Source organism: Glycine max, chromosome 4 (assembly GCF_000004515.6).
Source record: "Glycine max cultivar Williams 82 chromosome 4, Glycine_max_v4.0, whole genome shotgun sequence".
Taxonomy (NCBI): domain Eukaryota; kingdom Viridiplantae; phylum Streptophyta; class Magnoliopsida; order Fabales; family Fabaceae; genus Glycine; species Glycine max.
The window spans coordinates 48,394,797-48,413,124 of record NC_016091.4 but is presented as its reverse complement, the minus strand read 5'-3'; the positions used below and the strand labels follow the sequence as shown (position 1 = coordinate 48,413,124).

General features: G+C 33.0%; 3 protein-coding genes across 4 annotated transcripts; 2 read left to right on the top strand and 1 right to left on the bottom strand.

Annotated features, from left to right (window-relative positions):
• The first annotated feature begins 7,152 nt into the window (after nucleotides 1–7,152).
• Nucleotides 7,153–10,388, top strand: LOC100527500 (uncharacterized). Of its 2 annotated transcripts, NR_147693.1 has the most exons (3): nucleotides 7,153–7,610; nucleotides 8,230–8,309; nucleotides 9,636–10,388. NR_147693.1 is itself a non-coding variant. In NM_001249998.2 (2 exons), the coding sequence occupies exon 2, from the start codon at nucleotides 8,304–8,306 to the stop codon at nucleotides 8,742–8,744; it is 441 nt and encodes a 146-aa protein (NP_001236927.1). In that variant the 5' UTR covers nucleotides 7,153–7,610; nucleotides 8,230–8,303; the 3' UTR covers nucleotides 8,745–10,388. The 2 variants fall into 2 exon arrangements, 1 of the variants encoding a protein (NP_001236927.1); NM_001249998.2 differs by having other exon boundaries at nucleotides 8,230–10,388.
• A 2,214-nt stretch (nucleotides 10,389–12,602) lies between these two features.
• LOC121174742 (thaumatin-like protein 1) lies at nucleotides 12,603–13,205 on the top strand. Its single transcript, XM_041014678.1, has 2 exons — nucleotides 12,603–12,837; nucleotides 12,922–13,205. Exons 1-2 carry the CDS (start codon nucleotides 12,603–12,605, stop codon nucleotides 13,203–13,205), a joined length of 519 nt encoding a protein of 172 aa, XP_040870612.1.
• A 550-nt stretch (nucleotides 13,206–13,755) lies between these two features.
• Nucleotides 13,756–18,096, bottom strand: LOC100795660 (DNA-binding protein BIN4). Its single transcript, XM_026128297.2, is given in 13 exon segments — nucleotides 13,756–14,246; nucleotides 14,343–14,479; nucleotides 14,587–14,662; nucleotides 14,861–14,887; nucleotides 15,010–15,056; nucleotides 15,856–15,973; nucleotides 16,286–16,339; nucleotides 16,439–16,632; nucleotides 16,635–16,719; nucleotides 16,987–17,048; nucleotides 17,297–17,522; nucleotides 17,691–17,776; nucleotides 17,971–18,096. Coding segments are annotated over 12 exon segments (1,176 nt in total). The 5' UTR covers nucleotides 17,739–17,776; nucleotides 17,971–18,096; the 3' UTR covers nucleotides 13,756–14,144.
• Between the last annotated feature and the right edge of the window lie 232 nt (nucleotides 18,097–18,328).

Below are 18,328 nucleotides of genomic sequence, written 5' to 3'. Positions count from 1 at the left end.
ACAACAAAAGGGAGTTTTTCTTTTTTTACAAAATTACTAAATGAATCAAAATTTAAATTAATACCTAAAAATTAATTAAGTTATAGGATAACCTATAACTTTTGAATTGAAAGTTGTAAATTACATTTTGCTTTTTTTCATTGAAATTGTAAAAAAAATTATAACTTTAATTTTTTTTAACACGATTTTAAAATCGTATGTGAAATTTTTTTTAATGTCATAAATTATTTAAGACTTCAGAGTCATAAATAATTTTTTATTTTAATTATTTTTCTTTTTAGTTTTATTTAATATTTTTTATATTTTTTTATATTATTTTGTTTAATATATTTTTTATATTTAAAATTTTCTATATTTTTTACTAATACTAAGGATTATTATTTATATTATGAATTAAAAAAATAATACAAAAGACTTAAATTTAAATAAAAATATTAAAATGTTTTGTTATTAATATTAACTAATAATTTATAATTTATCAAACAATATTAATTTTTTAAAATCTTTTTAATTAATTTTTAAATTTATCATTAGGTAAATTAATGATTTCGTATAGAAATATTAATTAAGTTTATTTTATAAATTATTTTAATATTAAGAACAAAAATTAATTTAGTAATAAAATTAATTGTTAAAATAAAAATAACATAATACATCCATATAAAATAAATAATAAAAATTAAACATAAACATAAAATTAAAATATAGAAATAATATTAGTCGTGTATGATTCAGTTTTACTTGCATTATTTTTCTAATTTAAAAATAATAATCTTTAACATTAGTAAAAAAATATAAAAAATATTAAATATAAAAAGTATATCAAATATAACAATATACAAAAATATAAAAAATTATTAAATAAATTAATATAAAAAACATTAAATAAAATTTATAAAAATATACAGTAATTCATTAAATAATTAAAAGAAAATTATTTACGACTTTAAAAGTCGTAAATAATTTATGAATTTAAAAAATTATTCACCAACAACTTTAAAATCGTATTAAAAAAATAAAAAATTAAAGTCATGAATTCTTTATGACTTTAATGAAAAAAAATAAAACAAAACTCATAACACAGTTTAGTCTACGACTTTTAATTCAAAAATAATAAATTATGGTTAGATTTATCCATTGCTGTTGGATATTAATTTAAAATATTATATCATTTGATAATTTAGAAAAAAAAATTATCCACTTTCCTTCGTTTTTCCCAACTGAAAAGTCCTCTGACTAATTATGAAATAATTAAAAAATAGATTTGACATGATTCTACGTTTGTCGTTTCCCTATCGCGTTTTTCTTTTGGGAGGCAGCACGCCGGCGGTTCTGGCCGGCTGCAAATTGAACAACTGATTATTTGTCGCTCTCGTCTTTGGCCTTCCTGTGACAGCATCACCTGCTACTATACTCAATTCTAGAAATATCTAATCTTATTTCAAGACACTGAAATTTATTTGGTTTAGGCTAAAATGGAATTTACCTTCGATGATAGGTAAGTGCGTAGGATTATCGATTGTTTCTTCGGATCAAGATTATAAGCATCTTAACGCTAAATAGTGTGATTAGGGACAGGTATTTTATACCCACTATTTCCCCATACTGGTTACTGTCACAAATATCAAGAACTAGAGCATTTCCCCATACTGCAAATTCTTTTTCGACAAAATTTGGTTCAAACTTGATTATAGGGTTCTATAAACCGCATTTCATTAATTAATTAAATATCTACTTTTTTTTAATAAAACATAACTATGTACTTAATAGTTTCACCATGGTCAATCAGACAATATTTAATCAAGTTTTTTATTTGATTTAATTAAGTTGATTGAATATGATATGTAAATTATTATAATTTCTCTATTACGATAGTTTTATGGATCATTTTTTTATTTAGATTGAGATTTGTTAAAAAAGTACAAATCAATACCGGTCATGTGAAGATAAATATATAAGTGTTAAAATCATAATTTTTAATATATCTAATAAAATAAATTTATATCTTATAACCGTTTTCTACTTAATTTCATGTTTTGAAATCATTGAATGATCATTTCATTCTTAATTTTATTAAACATATGTATCTAAATAAAAAATAAATACAAGTCAAGGATCTAATTAAAATAAAAAATAAAGATCTAATTAAAAATTTGGTAAAAGTTTAGGGACTCGACCAATAATTAAACCAAAATAAATTTGATTATTATCCTTTTTATAAGTAAGAAGCGTGTTTGAATGAATTAAGTTATGAATAGAAATATATACAAGAAAAGTGATTTTAATAAAAAAAAATGTTATTTGGATAGAGTTAATAAAAAGTACTATAATTATTAATATAGATATGTAAATATTGTTTAATTATAATAATATAATAAATATATTATGGGGATATTTTGCTAATATATTTTTCTTTACCTGAAAAGCAAAGATACAAAAGCTGTTTTTCAAAAGGAGTGTTGTTGTTGTTAATCAATGATGCAATTATGACTCCCTGCTACATGCACTATTTTTGTAGTAGTAAATTTTTGCTGTACATTTGTTATAAGAAAAATCCATATAAGTCTTGCTAAATAGGAACACAATCTATTTTATTTAGTGGGATTCAGAATTATTTTATTTAATAATAGTTTATTAAAAATAAAAAATAATTATACACAGATAATATAAAATTTTACATAATTATCTAATCACAATTTAAATTTATTTGATTTTATAATAATTATTTTAAAAAATATATTACCAAATGATATATGTGATTGGGCGAGAATATAAAGTAAGTGGAACCTTTAAACTCCTATTAAAAAAAGTAATTAATAAGAAATGTATTGCTACCATTTCCTTATATGCATTTGGTTAGAGTACACATGAATACAGCCAAATATCATATATCATTAAATTGAAAAGGACTCAAAACTTGATGTTATTGATGATTTCCGATCGTCACGTAAAAAACATTCAAACAATAAACAAACTTGCATAGTTCTACGACAGTATCCTGTTTTAGTACAACTAATTACAAAGACAAGATATCAGATATGAATGGTTATTGAGATGCGTTTGACTGAAACACCGATGCATTCACCACCTTTGAGATTCGATCTGATGCTTCTAGCAGTTTATAACTGACGAACAGATGGCCATAGTTTATACCTCTAACTGGGGGTGCTCCTACCTTGTGCAGTCAGAACAAAACCTTGTATGTAAATGACTTGATAATTAATTCATTATTATTCCTTGTATCCTTTCACTTAGGGGTATAATTGAATGGGAGTTAGGTTTGGTCGTTTTTGAAACTAAAACCAATGAAATAATGATGAGTTGGAATAGGTCAAGTTCTTTGCTTTTAGGTAAGAAACTCCAACTGAACCAACCCAATTTTAATTATGTTGAATTGGGTCAAATAGTCAAGTAAACTTATTAAAGTATTATTATATTCTAAAAATTTGAAAATATTAAAAAAATTGATAAAAAAAGGTCAACAAAGAATGAACAAGCAAATAAATAGAACAAATGAGGAAGTGGTTTTGAGTCATAAAAACAATAATATATCATAGTGTTGTTCAAGGGCTAAGCATCGCGGGCTGAGAAGGGAAACAAGAGAAATGTCAAAGTAAAGAATCTAAAGTCTTAGATTCTCATCCTAAAGTTTATCTGTAATGGGAGTTTTCAAGTATCTTTGAGGTTTGATTGAACCGGCCTGTATAATAACTGACTCTCGGTTGAATCGTTCGAACTATTTAATCCTATCGTACCAACTATATTTAAGTGTCTATTTGATTAGATAATACTTTGCTGGAGATTAATTTAGAAAATAAGAGAGGCTATTTTAAGATATAGTTATTTATATTGCTTGTTGAGTAATTCAGTAATGACTAATGAGAAATTGTGTTTATATCGTAGTAGTATTTCGTAAAAAGGAAAAGGAAAAAATATGTCAAAAATGATTAATGTAAAAGTAATACTATAAAAAATCACCTCATTACTTTCAAGTATCAACCTTTATTATGAGTATTTGACTTGCCGAGGCAAGATTTAATTGTTGTGTTGTCATCCTTGTTCTCATCATTCTAATCTTACTTTGTAATGCTTAAATCTAATATTCATCTCACAAATTTGAATGCGATTTCTATACCTTGCTTTATATTCCCAGGTGCAATCCTTCGGTAGTCTGTATTCAGTCAAGATAAAACTTCTAACAAAATCATTCTAATTTGTACATTGAACTTCCACATCGATATGATCGTGATTGCTGATGCAGTTGCTCTTGAGCTTCAGGACTGTCAACGATCACTCCAGACCACCCACATTTTCACTGAAAATAATGCGTGGAAGCCATTACGAAGCAAGAAGAAAATTTAGGAATTAGGATTGGGTCCAAATATCCATAGAAGTAGAAGGCACCCAACACAAGAGACCAACAGTAGCTGCCTCTATTTTGTGTTGACTGTGGCAACAGCGTACTAAGTGCGTGTTTGTTTTCCAGTTGAACCCTCCATTTTCCACTTTCCAATGCATGTTCAATTCCAATCCAATTGGAGTTGAGTTGAAGTTGACTCAACTGAAATTCAATTCTTGATTGTTTGGGCACATTTTAAGGATACATTAATAAGGTGAGAAATGCAAACAACACACTTCTTATTATTGACTTGAGTTTATTAAAAGTTAGAAAAATTGTGAGTTTTAAATCAAGTTTATTTAATAATATTGTGTAATTTCCAATCAATTTTAATTAATAGTAGAGAGTATATTAGAAAAAATGAGTTAGTGAATGTCTTACTTGCATTCCTTAGGATGTTGCCTGGCTAGAGTACCTTTTTCTGGGTCTTTGACAATGGTATTTCCACATGCATTGAGCACACAGAAACTAAGGACTGGACATTCAATAAAACTGTTACTGATAGAGAACTGGGGAGTCAATACCTCATCATCGATCACAGAATCACAGAGAAAATGAAACTCTGTTGATATTCATACTGTAAGGGTTTTTATACGTGCAGCATAAAGGCTAACCAGTCAACATAACAGACTAACTGATCTAATTGATTTAACGAAAAAAAAAAAAAAACACCAGCGAAAAGCACACTGAACATGGAGAACAACTTATGTATTAACCGAGCTTGCTTCTGTACCCTTCCTCAATGGAAAAAATCAGATTGTTAGTGCTCTTCTATACGACAGAAGTCATTCTTGTTTCTAATACAGTCACATTTATGAACTTTCCTGGATGAAGTTGAGAATACAAGACTAAAATGCGTTTCTTAAACATCAAATGAAGTGGAGAGCGCAAGACTAAAAGCTTCAACAGAATCTAGCCTCTAACAAAAATTGGAGCCATTATAGAATTCAACTTAGTGGCTACCATCAGTTAGCTGTGATAAAGTAAAAACTATCAAATAAAATGTTAGGGGTTGTACTTTATATTCTCTGCAATGGTTACTAAGAAGTACCCATTTAAGAAAATTCTGATTCACGCAGAAATTCATTTCAATAAATGTTTTCTCAACCGTGCATGACCAAATCAATGACAAATGTTAAGAAGCATGTTTAATCCTTTTTTTTTTTAAGTTACACAAGAAACAGCCATAGTACAAAGAAAAGCAAACAAACCTCCAAAGTTATCAAGCAAACAACGGGCATCATATGATTAGAAACAAAGAGACTAAAACACTGCCCTTCCTGTGCTATAGGTGGCTTAATAACAAACTACCGTTTTTTCTCTCTTCAAATGCATGCTGAACTTAGATAATTCCCAATAAGCTTTCGCCTTAATACCTTTACTTTCAACTTCACGGCTGAGAAAGTTGGGATTGTCAATGTCTGAACAATTAATCACTACATCTTGCTCATCTAAGCATGCAATGTGGATTTAGGAGATAGTCCTCAGTAGTCTACAATGAAGGACCAAACTCCTTCCTTGTTGACTGATTTGGTTCAATTGGTAATGGAAAGGACATCTTTCAAACTTTCAGTTGGAAACCAACATCCCTTTTTTGCTCACAGGACTAAGGCTAGTAATAATGAAAATCCAAGGAACTTGAGAAACTGACAAGGTCCACGATAAAGACTCTTATGAGACATAATTCCTACCACCCACAAGCTGCTACAAGTCAAATAATTCCTACCATCCACAAACTGCTGCAAAGTCAATTAATTCCTACCACCCACAAGCTGCTGCAAAGTCAATTAATTCCTACTACCCACAAGCTGCTGCAAAGTTAAATTAAAACGCATGAAGCCAACTAGGTGAATGCTCAAGTTTCTTGTGATCATGTCAACAGAGGATTATGAACTATGGTAAATTTCTTTTGCACTAATAAAACTGATCTAAAGAAGGTCTACCCCCTGTTTTTAAGATTTGAATTCATCAGCACTAGGCCACAATGCAGCAACTTTATTAGTGTACCAAGGCTTGCCCTCTGCTTGAGATAAACTAATTACAGACTTTCTGATCCAGTTATGGATTATATATTCTTGGTAGATGAATTATAAATGTAAAAAGGAGGGGAAAAAAGTAAGCTTCTGCTCTATAATGAAGGCTATTACATATCTGCTCTCTACTCTAGTGTGTCAAACACTTGGTTTTTGTTTCTTTTTAAAGTCACTTTTAGCTGTGTAAATTGTAATTACTTGTTTCTGTAATTACTGCTACAAAAACTTTATTGTTCTAAATTCCAAAATCAAATTCAACTCATTTCGCACTCATCTTTCTGTTTGGAGACACTCATTCTTTTACACGTGACATTTGATCATAAAAGAGACGCGTCCCCTTCAATCATCAGCAGGATCTAAGAAAAATCGAAGCAGAAAACGAAAACTGTTCCAAGTTATGAAAAGATTGAAACATTTCCTGAAGTGATGCTCTGATCTGATAACAAGAGTTAAACATTCCACATATCATTCAAGCAAACACCAACGCTGAAAACTGCAAAGGTCAAAAAGGGAGGCAAATGGAAATGCTGCAAACCCTAGAGAAGGTTCGATGAGTATCATTCGGGTCATGGGCTTGGCCCATCAAACAAAGAAGTCCGAAGCCGATGTGGAAGAGGGTGGTGTTTACACGTGTCAAGTGTCAATACGAGGATAAGGTCTCCGCGTCGCACTCCTCTGAGTCTCTTTGATTGAAACGTTAGAAGTGTGAACGATAAGATAAGCCACTGATCACTGATGAGAGAGAGAAGAGAACCGTTGGCGTTGGGTGCATCGTGCATGTGACAAACAAACCATCAAATAAAAAAAAAGGTGATGGGTTAAGCAAGAGCGTTGAATCCGGTAGCTTTATCCAAAATTGTAGGTAAAGTGGGGGCGAAATTACATTTGGGATGCATTTGGTTTGCATTTTGGTTTGCGTGTGTTTTGTCCTATCTGGGTGCGTCAACCCCACAAGTGTAAAGTCACCCAGCTTCAGCATTTCTATAAATGCCCTATTCCTTACACTTCTCTCTTGTTTAATTTTAGCTTTAGGTTCTTCGGTGAGAGTTAGAGAGAGAGAAGAAGGCTTTTTTCTTCTTTTTTTTTTCTTTTTTGTTGGTTTCTCTTGTTCTTTTTTGTAGGTACTGAGGAAGAAAGACCAAGACTTTATCCGTGTGCTTCACTTAGCTCAAGAGCGTGTAAGTTAATCTCCCTTTGTTTTCTCTTGTTGGGTCTGTTACGATTCTTTCCAAATTCTCCTTTTTTTATTTATTTATTATTAAGGTGTAATGTTTAAGTGTGAATTAATTTTGATGTATGGCTTTCTGGGACGGAAAATATTACTCGGAATATGATTATTGACAGGCCGCGTGTGTTAATTGTCGTGTTGTCTGTTGTTGTGAAAATCCCACTTGGCCTTGGTTTCGATCTGTCGCATGTGAGCGTTTGTTTCTGCCTAGAATAAACGCCGTTTGTGTTGTGACGGTTTGTCAAAGGTAGATGGGGCAGTTGAATATAATTTTGTTCTCGAATTAGATTCCAGATTTGCTTTTTGTGATATCTAATTTGATTTGATGACAATGGTTGGTCAACGGCTGTTAACTCTTGTGGCTGTTGTTGGGCCTTTTCTTTAACAAATATTCGTGGCGTTTTGTGAATGTGAATAAGATATTATTGAGAGACCCTTTTTCAGAAGAATACCAGATAAGGGTGGTTTGGTTTTGGTTAGAGTGTATCAGTTCTTATGTATCTTTCTAGCTAGCAGATAAATTTTGTTGAGTTTGACTGAAATCTGTGTTGTTGTGGTGAGGCATGCAGACAATTCAGGCAAAGGCCTTGAAGTCGGAGTGTGTTAAGGTTTCTTAGGAGTTGCTGCTGTCTTGACTGAAGAAATGGAGGTATATGGCAAATCTATGGTTGCAGGTCCTGCAAATGTTATTTTTCTGTCAAGTATTTTGGGCCAAGAAGGTCCGATTCCTGGTCACAAATGCGACTGGAAATGTCAAAATGAACATGTTTGTGGAAACATGTATCGCTGCAAGCTAACTGGGCTTACTCACATCTGTGATAAAAACTGTAACCAGAGAATTCTGTATGACAACCATAGTTCCCTTTGTCGAGCTAGTGGTCAAATTTTCCCCCTTACACCAGCAGAGGAACAGGCGGTGAGAGGCGTTCGAAGAAAGCTCGATGCAGAGAATTTGCCTTCTGAAAGCTGTGGTTTTAAGCGTAGACGGGGGGATGCCCAATTCCATCCTTCTCCTTTTGAGAGATCTTTCTCTGCTGTCAGCCCTATCTGCAGCCAAGTTGGAGATGGCATGGATATGAGCTAGATATATATATATATATTATTTAACTGAAAAAACTCTATCATTTCACTTGTCCTTTTTTTCTCCCTTTTTCTATCATGAGTATGAATAAACGGAACTTGAACAATTATGGTTACTTATCGATGGACATGTATGTTCATCTATTGTAGGAACTCCTTATATTTCTAGTATCAATGTAATGTAGTGCTTAATGTAGCTTGACTGTTAAATGGGGATTTGAGTAGGCTTTATTTGGCATTCAGATAGTTATGAAATCTGAATTGACTTCAGTTTCTTGCTAACCTTGGTGAGAAGCAGACTTTGTAGCTGGATCTGAATGGTGCACTATGAATCGACCATGTACTTTAACTGTTTTAACATTTTCTAGCCAGTTGTTAGGTTTCTAGTGTTTCTGTAATCACAGGGCAGCGTTATTCAACTATTAGTGTACTCATTGCCAAGAGTAGTGCTGTTAAGTTGTATTATTTTACCCCTTTTATATCCCTCAATTCCACTGGAAACTGCTCACCATTATCGATCTTATCACTTATTAGGCTTTCAGGGTCAGGTTGATTGCCTTGACTTCTGTAAGCTCAGGTTCTCTCCAGTTCCTCACATGGACAAAGTTGTGCATGTGAAAACTAATTTTTAATTTTGCTGCCTAATTTCTTGATCTTTTGCAGGCTCAAGAGAGATGTTCACATTTTCATAATATTCATGTTTTGATTATCTTATTTGTTCCATGAGTTAACTGATGTCTGGCTGTCTGAGTTTAATGTGACTTGTGCAGGTTTTGAAGCATATGCTACCAAGGAGCATTCAAAACATTTGTGTTGCAATACTGAATTACATTTTAATATGGATTTGCTCTAGACTAGAAGATGAAATATTGATACTTCTCTTTTTTTCTTGTAGGTATAAGCTTAGCTGCTCAGGCTCTAATATACCCCTGCCGAAGTTTATACAACAATGATGGGCCTGTAAGTAACGAGTCATGATGAGACTAAGCAGCTGGGACCTGGCACGGAGTGGATGTAACAGTTGAGGAAAGGACAGTTATGATGCTCCCAACAAGTTTTGGTGGATGATCAAGACACTATGAAAAGTTGAAAAAGTCTGCATACTTAATTTCAACATAGTTTGAATTTTGAAGTACAAGACCAAATGAATTTGTCTTTCACTATCATTTCTTGCCTTGGTGACTTGTTGGTCATGGGTTCGAATCCAGAAACAGCCTCTTTGCATATGCAAGGGTAAGGCTGTGTACAACATCCCTCCCCCATACCTTCGCATAGCGAAGAGCCTCTGGGCAATGGGGTACGAAGTTTTTTATCATTTCTTGCCTGTGGACTGTAGTGATTGAACAAATAAAAGTGACCTGTCCTGGGATACTGACAGGTGACAATTATCAGCACTGTTTATCACTCCAGCCTGCCTATATTGGAGGATTGAAAGTGATTTTCCCTTTATTTGAATCGGGAAAGTAAACTCTCCCCAGCCTTGATGATGTTTTTTGCTTCTGTATTCCAGGCAAATGTAAGTTTGTATCCTGATATTTAAATGCCGGAGGTTTGTAATTTGTAAGCATATCTTAGTTTCTATTCTTTTGACATTTTGTATCACACCTTATAGATCATTAATGAAATTTGGAATATTCAAGTTTTATGCAGTTATTCAAAGCTTAGTTCATGTCTGTTTTTGAATTCTCCCTTTAAGCACTATTACACAGCTATTTTTTTTAAAAAAAACTATACAAACCTCCCCTGGAAGGAAAGCCTAGTGGAAAATAAAGAAAAATCTAGGGGATGGTGTTGAATTTTGATTGGTCTCCTTTGTGAACTCGTTTTAAATAAGAAGTGAGGGATTCAAACCATTAATTACAAAATTAATACATTTCTTTATGATAAAGTAAACGTTTATACCATAACAGACTATGAATTTATTATTTTGATATAGTAGTATGTAGTATTCAATATTCATCAGCAAGTTTTTTTTTTTTTTTTAACGAAAGGTTCCACCGATTGGTAGTTAGAAATTATGGTTGGAAGCTGATTTATCCTGTGCTGTGTATTTCGTGGTAACTAACTCGCTATCCAAGTTAGCATCATTGTCCTCCAATTGTTTTCCCAAATTCGTTAATTGTTGAAGAAGCCTTGGCAGGCAGAAGAACTCATGTTTATTGTGAAAGCAATGTGGTACCTGATTGGTTAGCAAATCATTTCCATTTCCATCTTGGAGATACACTTATAAATGGAAAATTATTAAGAATAATCAACCATTCACTAAAAAAGTAACTATTGAATATATGCACTACATAATGAACTATGAAATGATTAAAATTTTCATTATTCATTTTCTAAGATGCAGTTTTTTTTGGGTGGAATTCTCAGCTACAGATATTACTGTATACTTTATTCTTAGTGCACTAGAAGATTTATATTACTTTAAAAGGGTTTTAACAATTCCCAATACTCAAAGAAAACTTTACTACCAAAAAAGAATAAAGGAAAGAGCCTAAGAGGTGCCCTCTTATTAATGTGGAATTAATTTTTGTATAATAATTTTTTAAATAACAAAAATTAACTTACTAATCCTTTTAATAAAAATGGTACTCTGTATGTGGATTGTGTGTAATCAATTTATTTCAATAATAGTTCTTGATAAAGGCTTTACTTCAATAATATTATAAATGTTGAATTTTATTAAATCAATCATTATAAAGTGTGTGTAAATAAGTTATTCCAATAATAATTCTTGGCAAAAATTTTACTTCAATAATTCTATACATATTGAATTTTATTAATTAAATTGTTAAATATTTTGATATTCCCTCAAGACCATGCACACTAAAATTTACATAAATTGGACATTTGTAATCATCTAACATTACATTTGATATTTACTTATATATATATTTAAAAATATATTATACATTAAATTAGTTCTATTAATCGGTATCTTCTAGTTCTAGTCTGCGACATGGATAATAACTAGGATACTCGAGGGAGGCTGCGGTCAATTTTACCGTTGAAAGAATGAAAGTTATGCTCTCTTTTTTTGTATATATGAAAGTTATGTCTTTTGCTTCCATGAAAGTTCACATATGACATGCCAATGATCAGAATCAGATGCTCCCTGATCGGTCTAGAGGGGTGTGTACCGCAAGGGAACCACTACATGTTTCCCTCTAACACCTAGTCTAGTTACTCTATCTCCTTTGTCCCCTTTTTTGTGATGATCCCATGCAACTTCTTATACGCTACAATCTGAGATTTTCTGATATGATTCTTTGAAGAAATTAATGATTTCTCCGGACAGGAGGTCACAAAGAACTCCATATTTGTACAACTTCCCATGCCATAGCAAAAGCAAATAATTGCTTCTAAGCAAGGCCATCCGCAATAAAAGAAATACCATACCCATAAAGCTGGTCTTGCGGCTGAGGATTTCATGATAGTAACGTCACTGTTTGTCTGTTGTAATGCACAACTGATTTAGCACACAACTCCCTCCTTCAGAACAGTATAAATTACAAATCTTAGGGGCATTGTCCCTTCCCTTGGCCATCAAATTCAATCCCTCTACAGTTTCTAAGGCTCGACCTACATTACCAACTACAATAATCCTTGAAAATGCCAACAAAGTCATCCTGGAACCTCACCAGTTTGCTCATTCTCTTTACATTCTTCTCTTGTTCTTTCTCATACTCGTTCACCATAATCAACAACTGTCCACATACTATATGGCCAGGCACACTTTCAGGTTGAGGGAGTCCACCACTTGCAACAACCGGATTCCAGTTGGACACAGATCAAAGCATCAATCTTACGACTGTTCCAGGTTGGTCAGGATGGATATGGGCAAGGACTGGTTGCACATTTGATGCAGCAGGAGTTGGAAAATGCCAAACAGGTGACTGGGGGAAGGCTGGAATGTGAGGGAAATGGTTCTGCTCCTCCTACCTCACTGTTTGAGATAACACTTGGTGCAGGTAATGGACAAGACTACTATGATGTTAGCATGGTAGATGGCAACAATTTGCCATTACTCGCTCTACCACGAGGTGTATATGGTGGTGTCTGTAATGCCACAGGTTGTATTACTGATATTAATAGAGGTAAGAACTTATTTAAAGTACAAATATATCATAAGTAATTAGGTATTTAAATGACCAAAGAATAACGAGGGTACAATGGTATAGGTTGTCCAAGAGAACTTCAATTACTAGGAGGCCATCAAAACCAACAGGTAGTCGGGTGTAGGAGTGCTTGTGAGGCATTCAAGACAGACAAGTATTGCTGCAGAAATACGTGCAAGCCTTCCTATTATTCAACCATTTTCAAGAAGGCTTGTCCAAGATCTTATAGTTATGCCTTTGATGATGGCACAAGCACTTTCACTTGCAAAGCATATGAATACGATATTGTTTTCTGTCCCAACAGCAACGGGTATACACTATACATCATCTCACTCAAATTCGATTAATTTCCTTTCCCTTTCAATTTATTGCCAATTTTCCATACTTTCAAGAAAAAAAAGGACCATAACTAACATTTTACATTACGACACAGGATGAGAAGACCAAATCTTGCATCTCCTCCACCAATTAGGCAACCCTTTTGGAAGCATCAGCAGGTCACTTCCTCATCAAATATTTTATTTCCCTTTCCAGAGCCAATCTTTCTCTTGGTTCTCACTCTTTCTCATTTGTAATATAATAACATCAGAAGAGATTCATAAGGGCTTTCAAAATGGGGGGGGGGGGGGAAGGAAAAAAAAGGCACAATCAATGAGATGGAATCGATGGACAGCAAAAAGATATTACACTTGAAGAACCCTCTGAAAACAAATGATTCAGAAAGCAGTCTTCTAAAGCTCCAATAAGTTCGGAGCTTATTATGAACGAATTGATATCACATAAATACCACCGGTCATAATTCCAGTATACTCACTATTATCTCAAGATAACTTGTAAATCTAGCAAAATAAAAGTTAAGAAGGAAACAACTAGTCTTTTGCAATGTAAACAGGAATATAGGAATCCTCAAATTCATTCTCTCACATATTCTATAGTACATGTTCTGCAGAAATTTAATGAACAAAGTGACCCTTCTAGATGATAATAGCCGGCTAATGCAGATCAATTAAAATAAAAATAGTATTCACTGGAAAAGAAACTACAAAGAGTATAATTAAAACAGGCCTGAAAATGATAAACACAATAAGGAATTTGTGAGAAGTCATTCGACAGATCATAAGCTTTCAACTCTTCTGTGTGTGGTTTGAGAAGAACTCCAACAGCAGCAATTCTACTATCACCATCTTCGTCATGGGCAAAGTAATTTAGCACCACTACTTTTAAACCAAGGATAGAGTTTTATTGGTTCATGGCATATACAAGAAATTACAGAGAGTTTCTTTGAATCACTTCTTGGTCTTTGCCTTTTTGGAACCTGGAGTTTTTTTCTTTGCTATTTTTGCTTGTGGTTTTCCTCCTGTACTTCTACCTCTTTTCTTTCCAGCACCCTGCATTCAGATTTTCAGCAATTAAGTATGCATGCACCAGCATTTTCATTCACTAAGGAGAAATCCAAAACCAAGAATGACTATCAGGAAACTTACTGATGTTTTGTCAGCCTTCCCTTTGGAATTGCCATTAGCTTGTTCCTCAGCATTCTCATTTTGATCAGTTTGGTTAGTTGACTTCTGGATCTTGCCAGACTCCTCATCCGAATCAAAGAAGAAACCATCCAGTGTCCCTTCTCATATGAAATGAATAGATGTGAGGAAAGGAATTTATGCAGGATATAAAGGCAACATTATCATACATAAAAGCACCAAATAGTTGTTGGTAGATGCAAATAACCTTCAACCATAGTTTCAGCTTCATACACATTAGAATGTGGCTTCAGCTGTATGAAGTCATTCATGATGGCCTCAACCTGACTAATAAATTACTAGTTAAACACAATGACAGCATATATTTTTTCAAAAATCCTTGGCATGATTGATTAAATTACTGATGAGTAAGAACGTTAAATACAAAATTAAAAAATCTAAGCCAAAGTTTACTAACTAAATGAAGTAGTAATTATAGAGAATAAGATAGAAAATAAGTAGATACTAGATAGCCAACAGACCTTTGCCTCTGACTGCCCAAAGCTAACCTAAAAAAAATAAGAAGCTCATGTGAAACATTATTTGAAAGATATTGATAAAAAAAAGTAACTAGCTACATGTCCCTATGAAAACTTTCAAGGTGATGTTAAATACAGATCACGCCACATACAACGCAAAACGTCCGGCAAGGAACTATAGATGTTTTGTATATTGTTCCTGAAATGACAGCAAAATCTGAACCATCAGATACAGGTCACTTGTCACTAACAAGTAAAAGTACTGTATCAATAACTCAGAAAATGGAAAATATGTTTTTAGACAAATTATTAACTTCTAAATCCTTAATTATTTTGCCCATAGTTTTTCTCAGTCTCCCTCTTTCTCTAGTAGTTGGGACATTGGGTTATCCTCAATCTCTTCTACTGTCCCTACTGGGACTTCAATAGGTCTTTCTGATAGATGCTAAAACCACCTAACATATCTCTATCTATATATAAAAGGCATTATGATTATCAGTCTGAGATTTTCATTTTTTATAACATGGAGCAAGGTCAACATGCAAAAATCAGAATAGGACTAGTATAGCTTAGCTGTATTATGCTTCTACATGTATGGATGCTACAGTGTTATGATCAAGATATACTACCTCCGCTCCTATTTATAAGATCCAACTTTTTAAACTTGTTTGTTCCTTTATATAAGACCCAATCTATATTGTCTCATGCATTAATTATTTTTAGACTAAAATTACCCCTAATTAAACAAGAGAGAGGTTATATTAGCATGCATTTAGAAGAGAGAGAAACATTAATGACAATGGTATTTTTGGAAAAGTATATAAATTTAGGATAAATTTATTGTTGTCAACTAAATTAACTATTTTTCTTAATCTTGATGAATTAAGTAATTGGGTCTTATAAATAGGAACGGAGCCAGTATATGATTGTCTATATAAATTATACAGAACAAAGGACTTACAATTTGTGTATTAATCAGAAAACATAAATTAAAATACCTTTCAAGTCTAAACACATTTCCTGATCCCCAGATGGTGAATCTGAAATTATAATCCGTCCAACAGCTCCCATATCACCACTCAGATCAATGGAGTCACCTTGACACTCAATGAGTGCCTGCAAAAAACAGAAAAGCTCTCTGTCAAACCCATTTCCCTTTTCGTGAAAAAGGATTAAAGAAGAAAAATAGAATCAATACTAAAGATAAAACATGTGATTCTTATAAGAAATCTACAATGTATCACACAATTATCAACTCAAAACAAAACTAGCAACTTATCTTTTCACAAAATTGTATTTGTTTTCAAAAGTGAAACCTCTGATACTCATTAGATCGTCCTAATAACAGCAATAAAACATGGCCCTTGCAATTTTACAAGACAGAACATAGAGCAAAGGGAAATCCATAACATACAGTTGTCACCTAACCTTTGTACGTTGAACTTTCTCAGAAAGCATCAAAGGCAACCTTGCGGAGGAAACCTGCAACTTATGAATAACAAGCATAAGTTACTATTTATTTGAAATCACAGGCTTTTTTAGGCAATCATTATAACCTTAACCTTAACAAACCATTCTTACATTTGGTTCAGCAGGCTTTTCACAAGTTTCTTCCTCTTCAACTTTCAAATCACCAATACCTTTTCCCTTTGCACTGGCCTTTATTTCCTTCCCTTTAACTGGTGTATGATCTTCTATATCTATTTGTTTTTGTGAAGACTTCTCTTTTGAACCCTTTTTGGATGGAGATTTACCAAGAACAAGTCCATCCACACACTCTCCTTCACCTGATATTTCATGCTGAGAGGAAAAAGGAATGACTCAGACTCTGATGATAGTGTCCAGATTGAATGAATAGATTCCTATGCAAAAACATCTGATATTAACAGGAATCACAAAATAAGTAGCAGGTCAATCACTGCTTTTATGATAGAAGACACTCAACGCATTAAGAAAAACAATTAAACTGGTTGAGAACTCTAGATGCATCAGAAGCCTCTATGTAGATTTTCAAGGATCGAGCAAGTCAATATACAGAAAATATGGTAAAGCACAGAAATATGTTCGTTTTTTCTTCTAAATCTATGAACACACCCTGACAATTAAATAGAAGAAAACAGGGCACTTACTTTATGGTCTATATGCTTGTCGATGTTTGATTCATTTGCTGTCTCCTTTTCCTCTTTATTTCCTGTATCATCATAAATTAATAACAAATGACTGAATGACAATTCAATAAAAGAAATTAGAAATTACTTTCACATCCTAGCACTGCTGCTAATTTTTTTCTAAAAATCTTAGACTACATGTAAATTGATTTTTATATTTATTATACATGTGTAAATATTATGTTACTCATCTCCTTGACCATAAAACCTATACCTATTCCATGTAGTCATCTCGAGAGAACTCCAAAGCACAAATCTAATCGCAAGTTACCTTCTTTGGGCTTTTTCTTGTCTACTTTCTTTCTTTTGGATGGTGTTTGTTCTTCTACTTTAGGACTTGCAGCTTCTGGTGTCTTTCCGTTGCTCTTTGTGACCTTCAGAAATCTGGGTGACTTTGGAGAAGCCCCTTCAACATCAGTTTTATCTTCATTCCAAGATCCACCATCACGTGAAGACCCAGAATCAGAGGACAGCGTCAACCGCGAATGAGATGGCACCTAGTCCACAATACAATTCCTTATGTTTAACAGACAAAGATGTAAGAAGCATAAAGGAACTGATGTTAAAATTCAAGGTTGCAATTGAACAAGGAAAACGAGGAACCATAAAAGCATATAGTAAAAAGGGGAAGGTGGTAAGCGAAATGAATGGGCATAGAGTGATACCTGAAAAGAACGCAACCAATCCGGGGAGCTCTCCCTTGAACTGCTCATTATCAGAGATGAATGCTAAACGAAAACCGGTTTGGGCCCTGGAAGAAAAAAACGGTTTCTAAGTATCCATTTTGAGTGAAGCAAATGATCGAGCATGTCGTAGGCACAATATTAATCAGATCGTGAACAAAATCCTCGAATCTCGAGAAAAGGGAATCAGCTACGTAAGATTATGTGTGAAATCTGGAAGGAATAAATGTGGGAAAGGAATGCTATGCTAATTGCCACATACCTTCAGTTCACTGCTGCTGCTGCTACCAACCGAGAGCGGGAACTTCTTTCTGGCGCAACTGGAGTCCTGATTTGTTATGTTTTCCTAACTCTCAACGACACGTCGTTTCACAACACCAAATACTAAATTATACAGTTTCTTTTCTTTTTTGTCTCACTTCCAAAATTATTGATTGTTTGAGATTAATAATTTAATATACATAAATTAAGGAGTAGTATTTAATAAGTATAAAATATTAATTAATTTATTTAAAAATATTCTTATTTAATATGAAAATGTAAATGTTGTATTTTTTTAGCAAGAAGAACCATTTCACATGAGATGGAAAGGTCCAATTGTCAAAACTTTGAATTTGTCA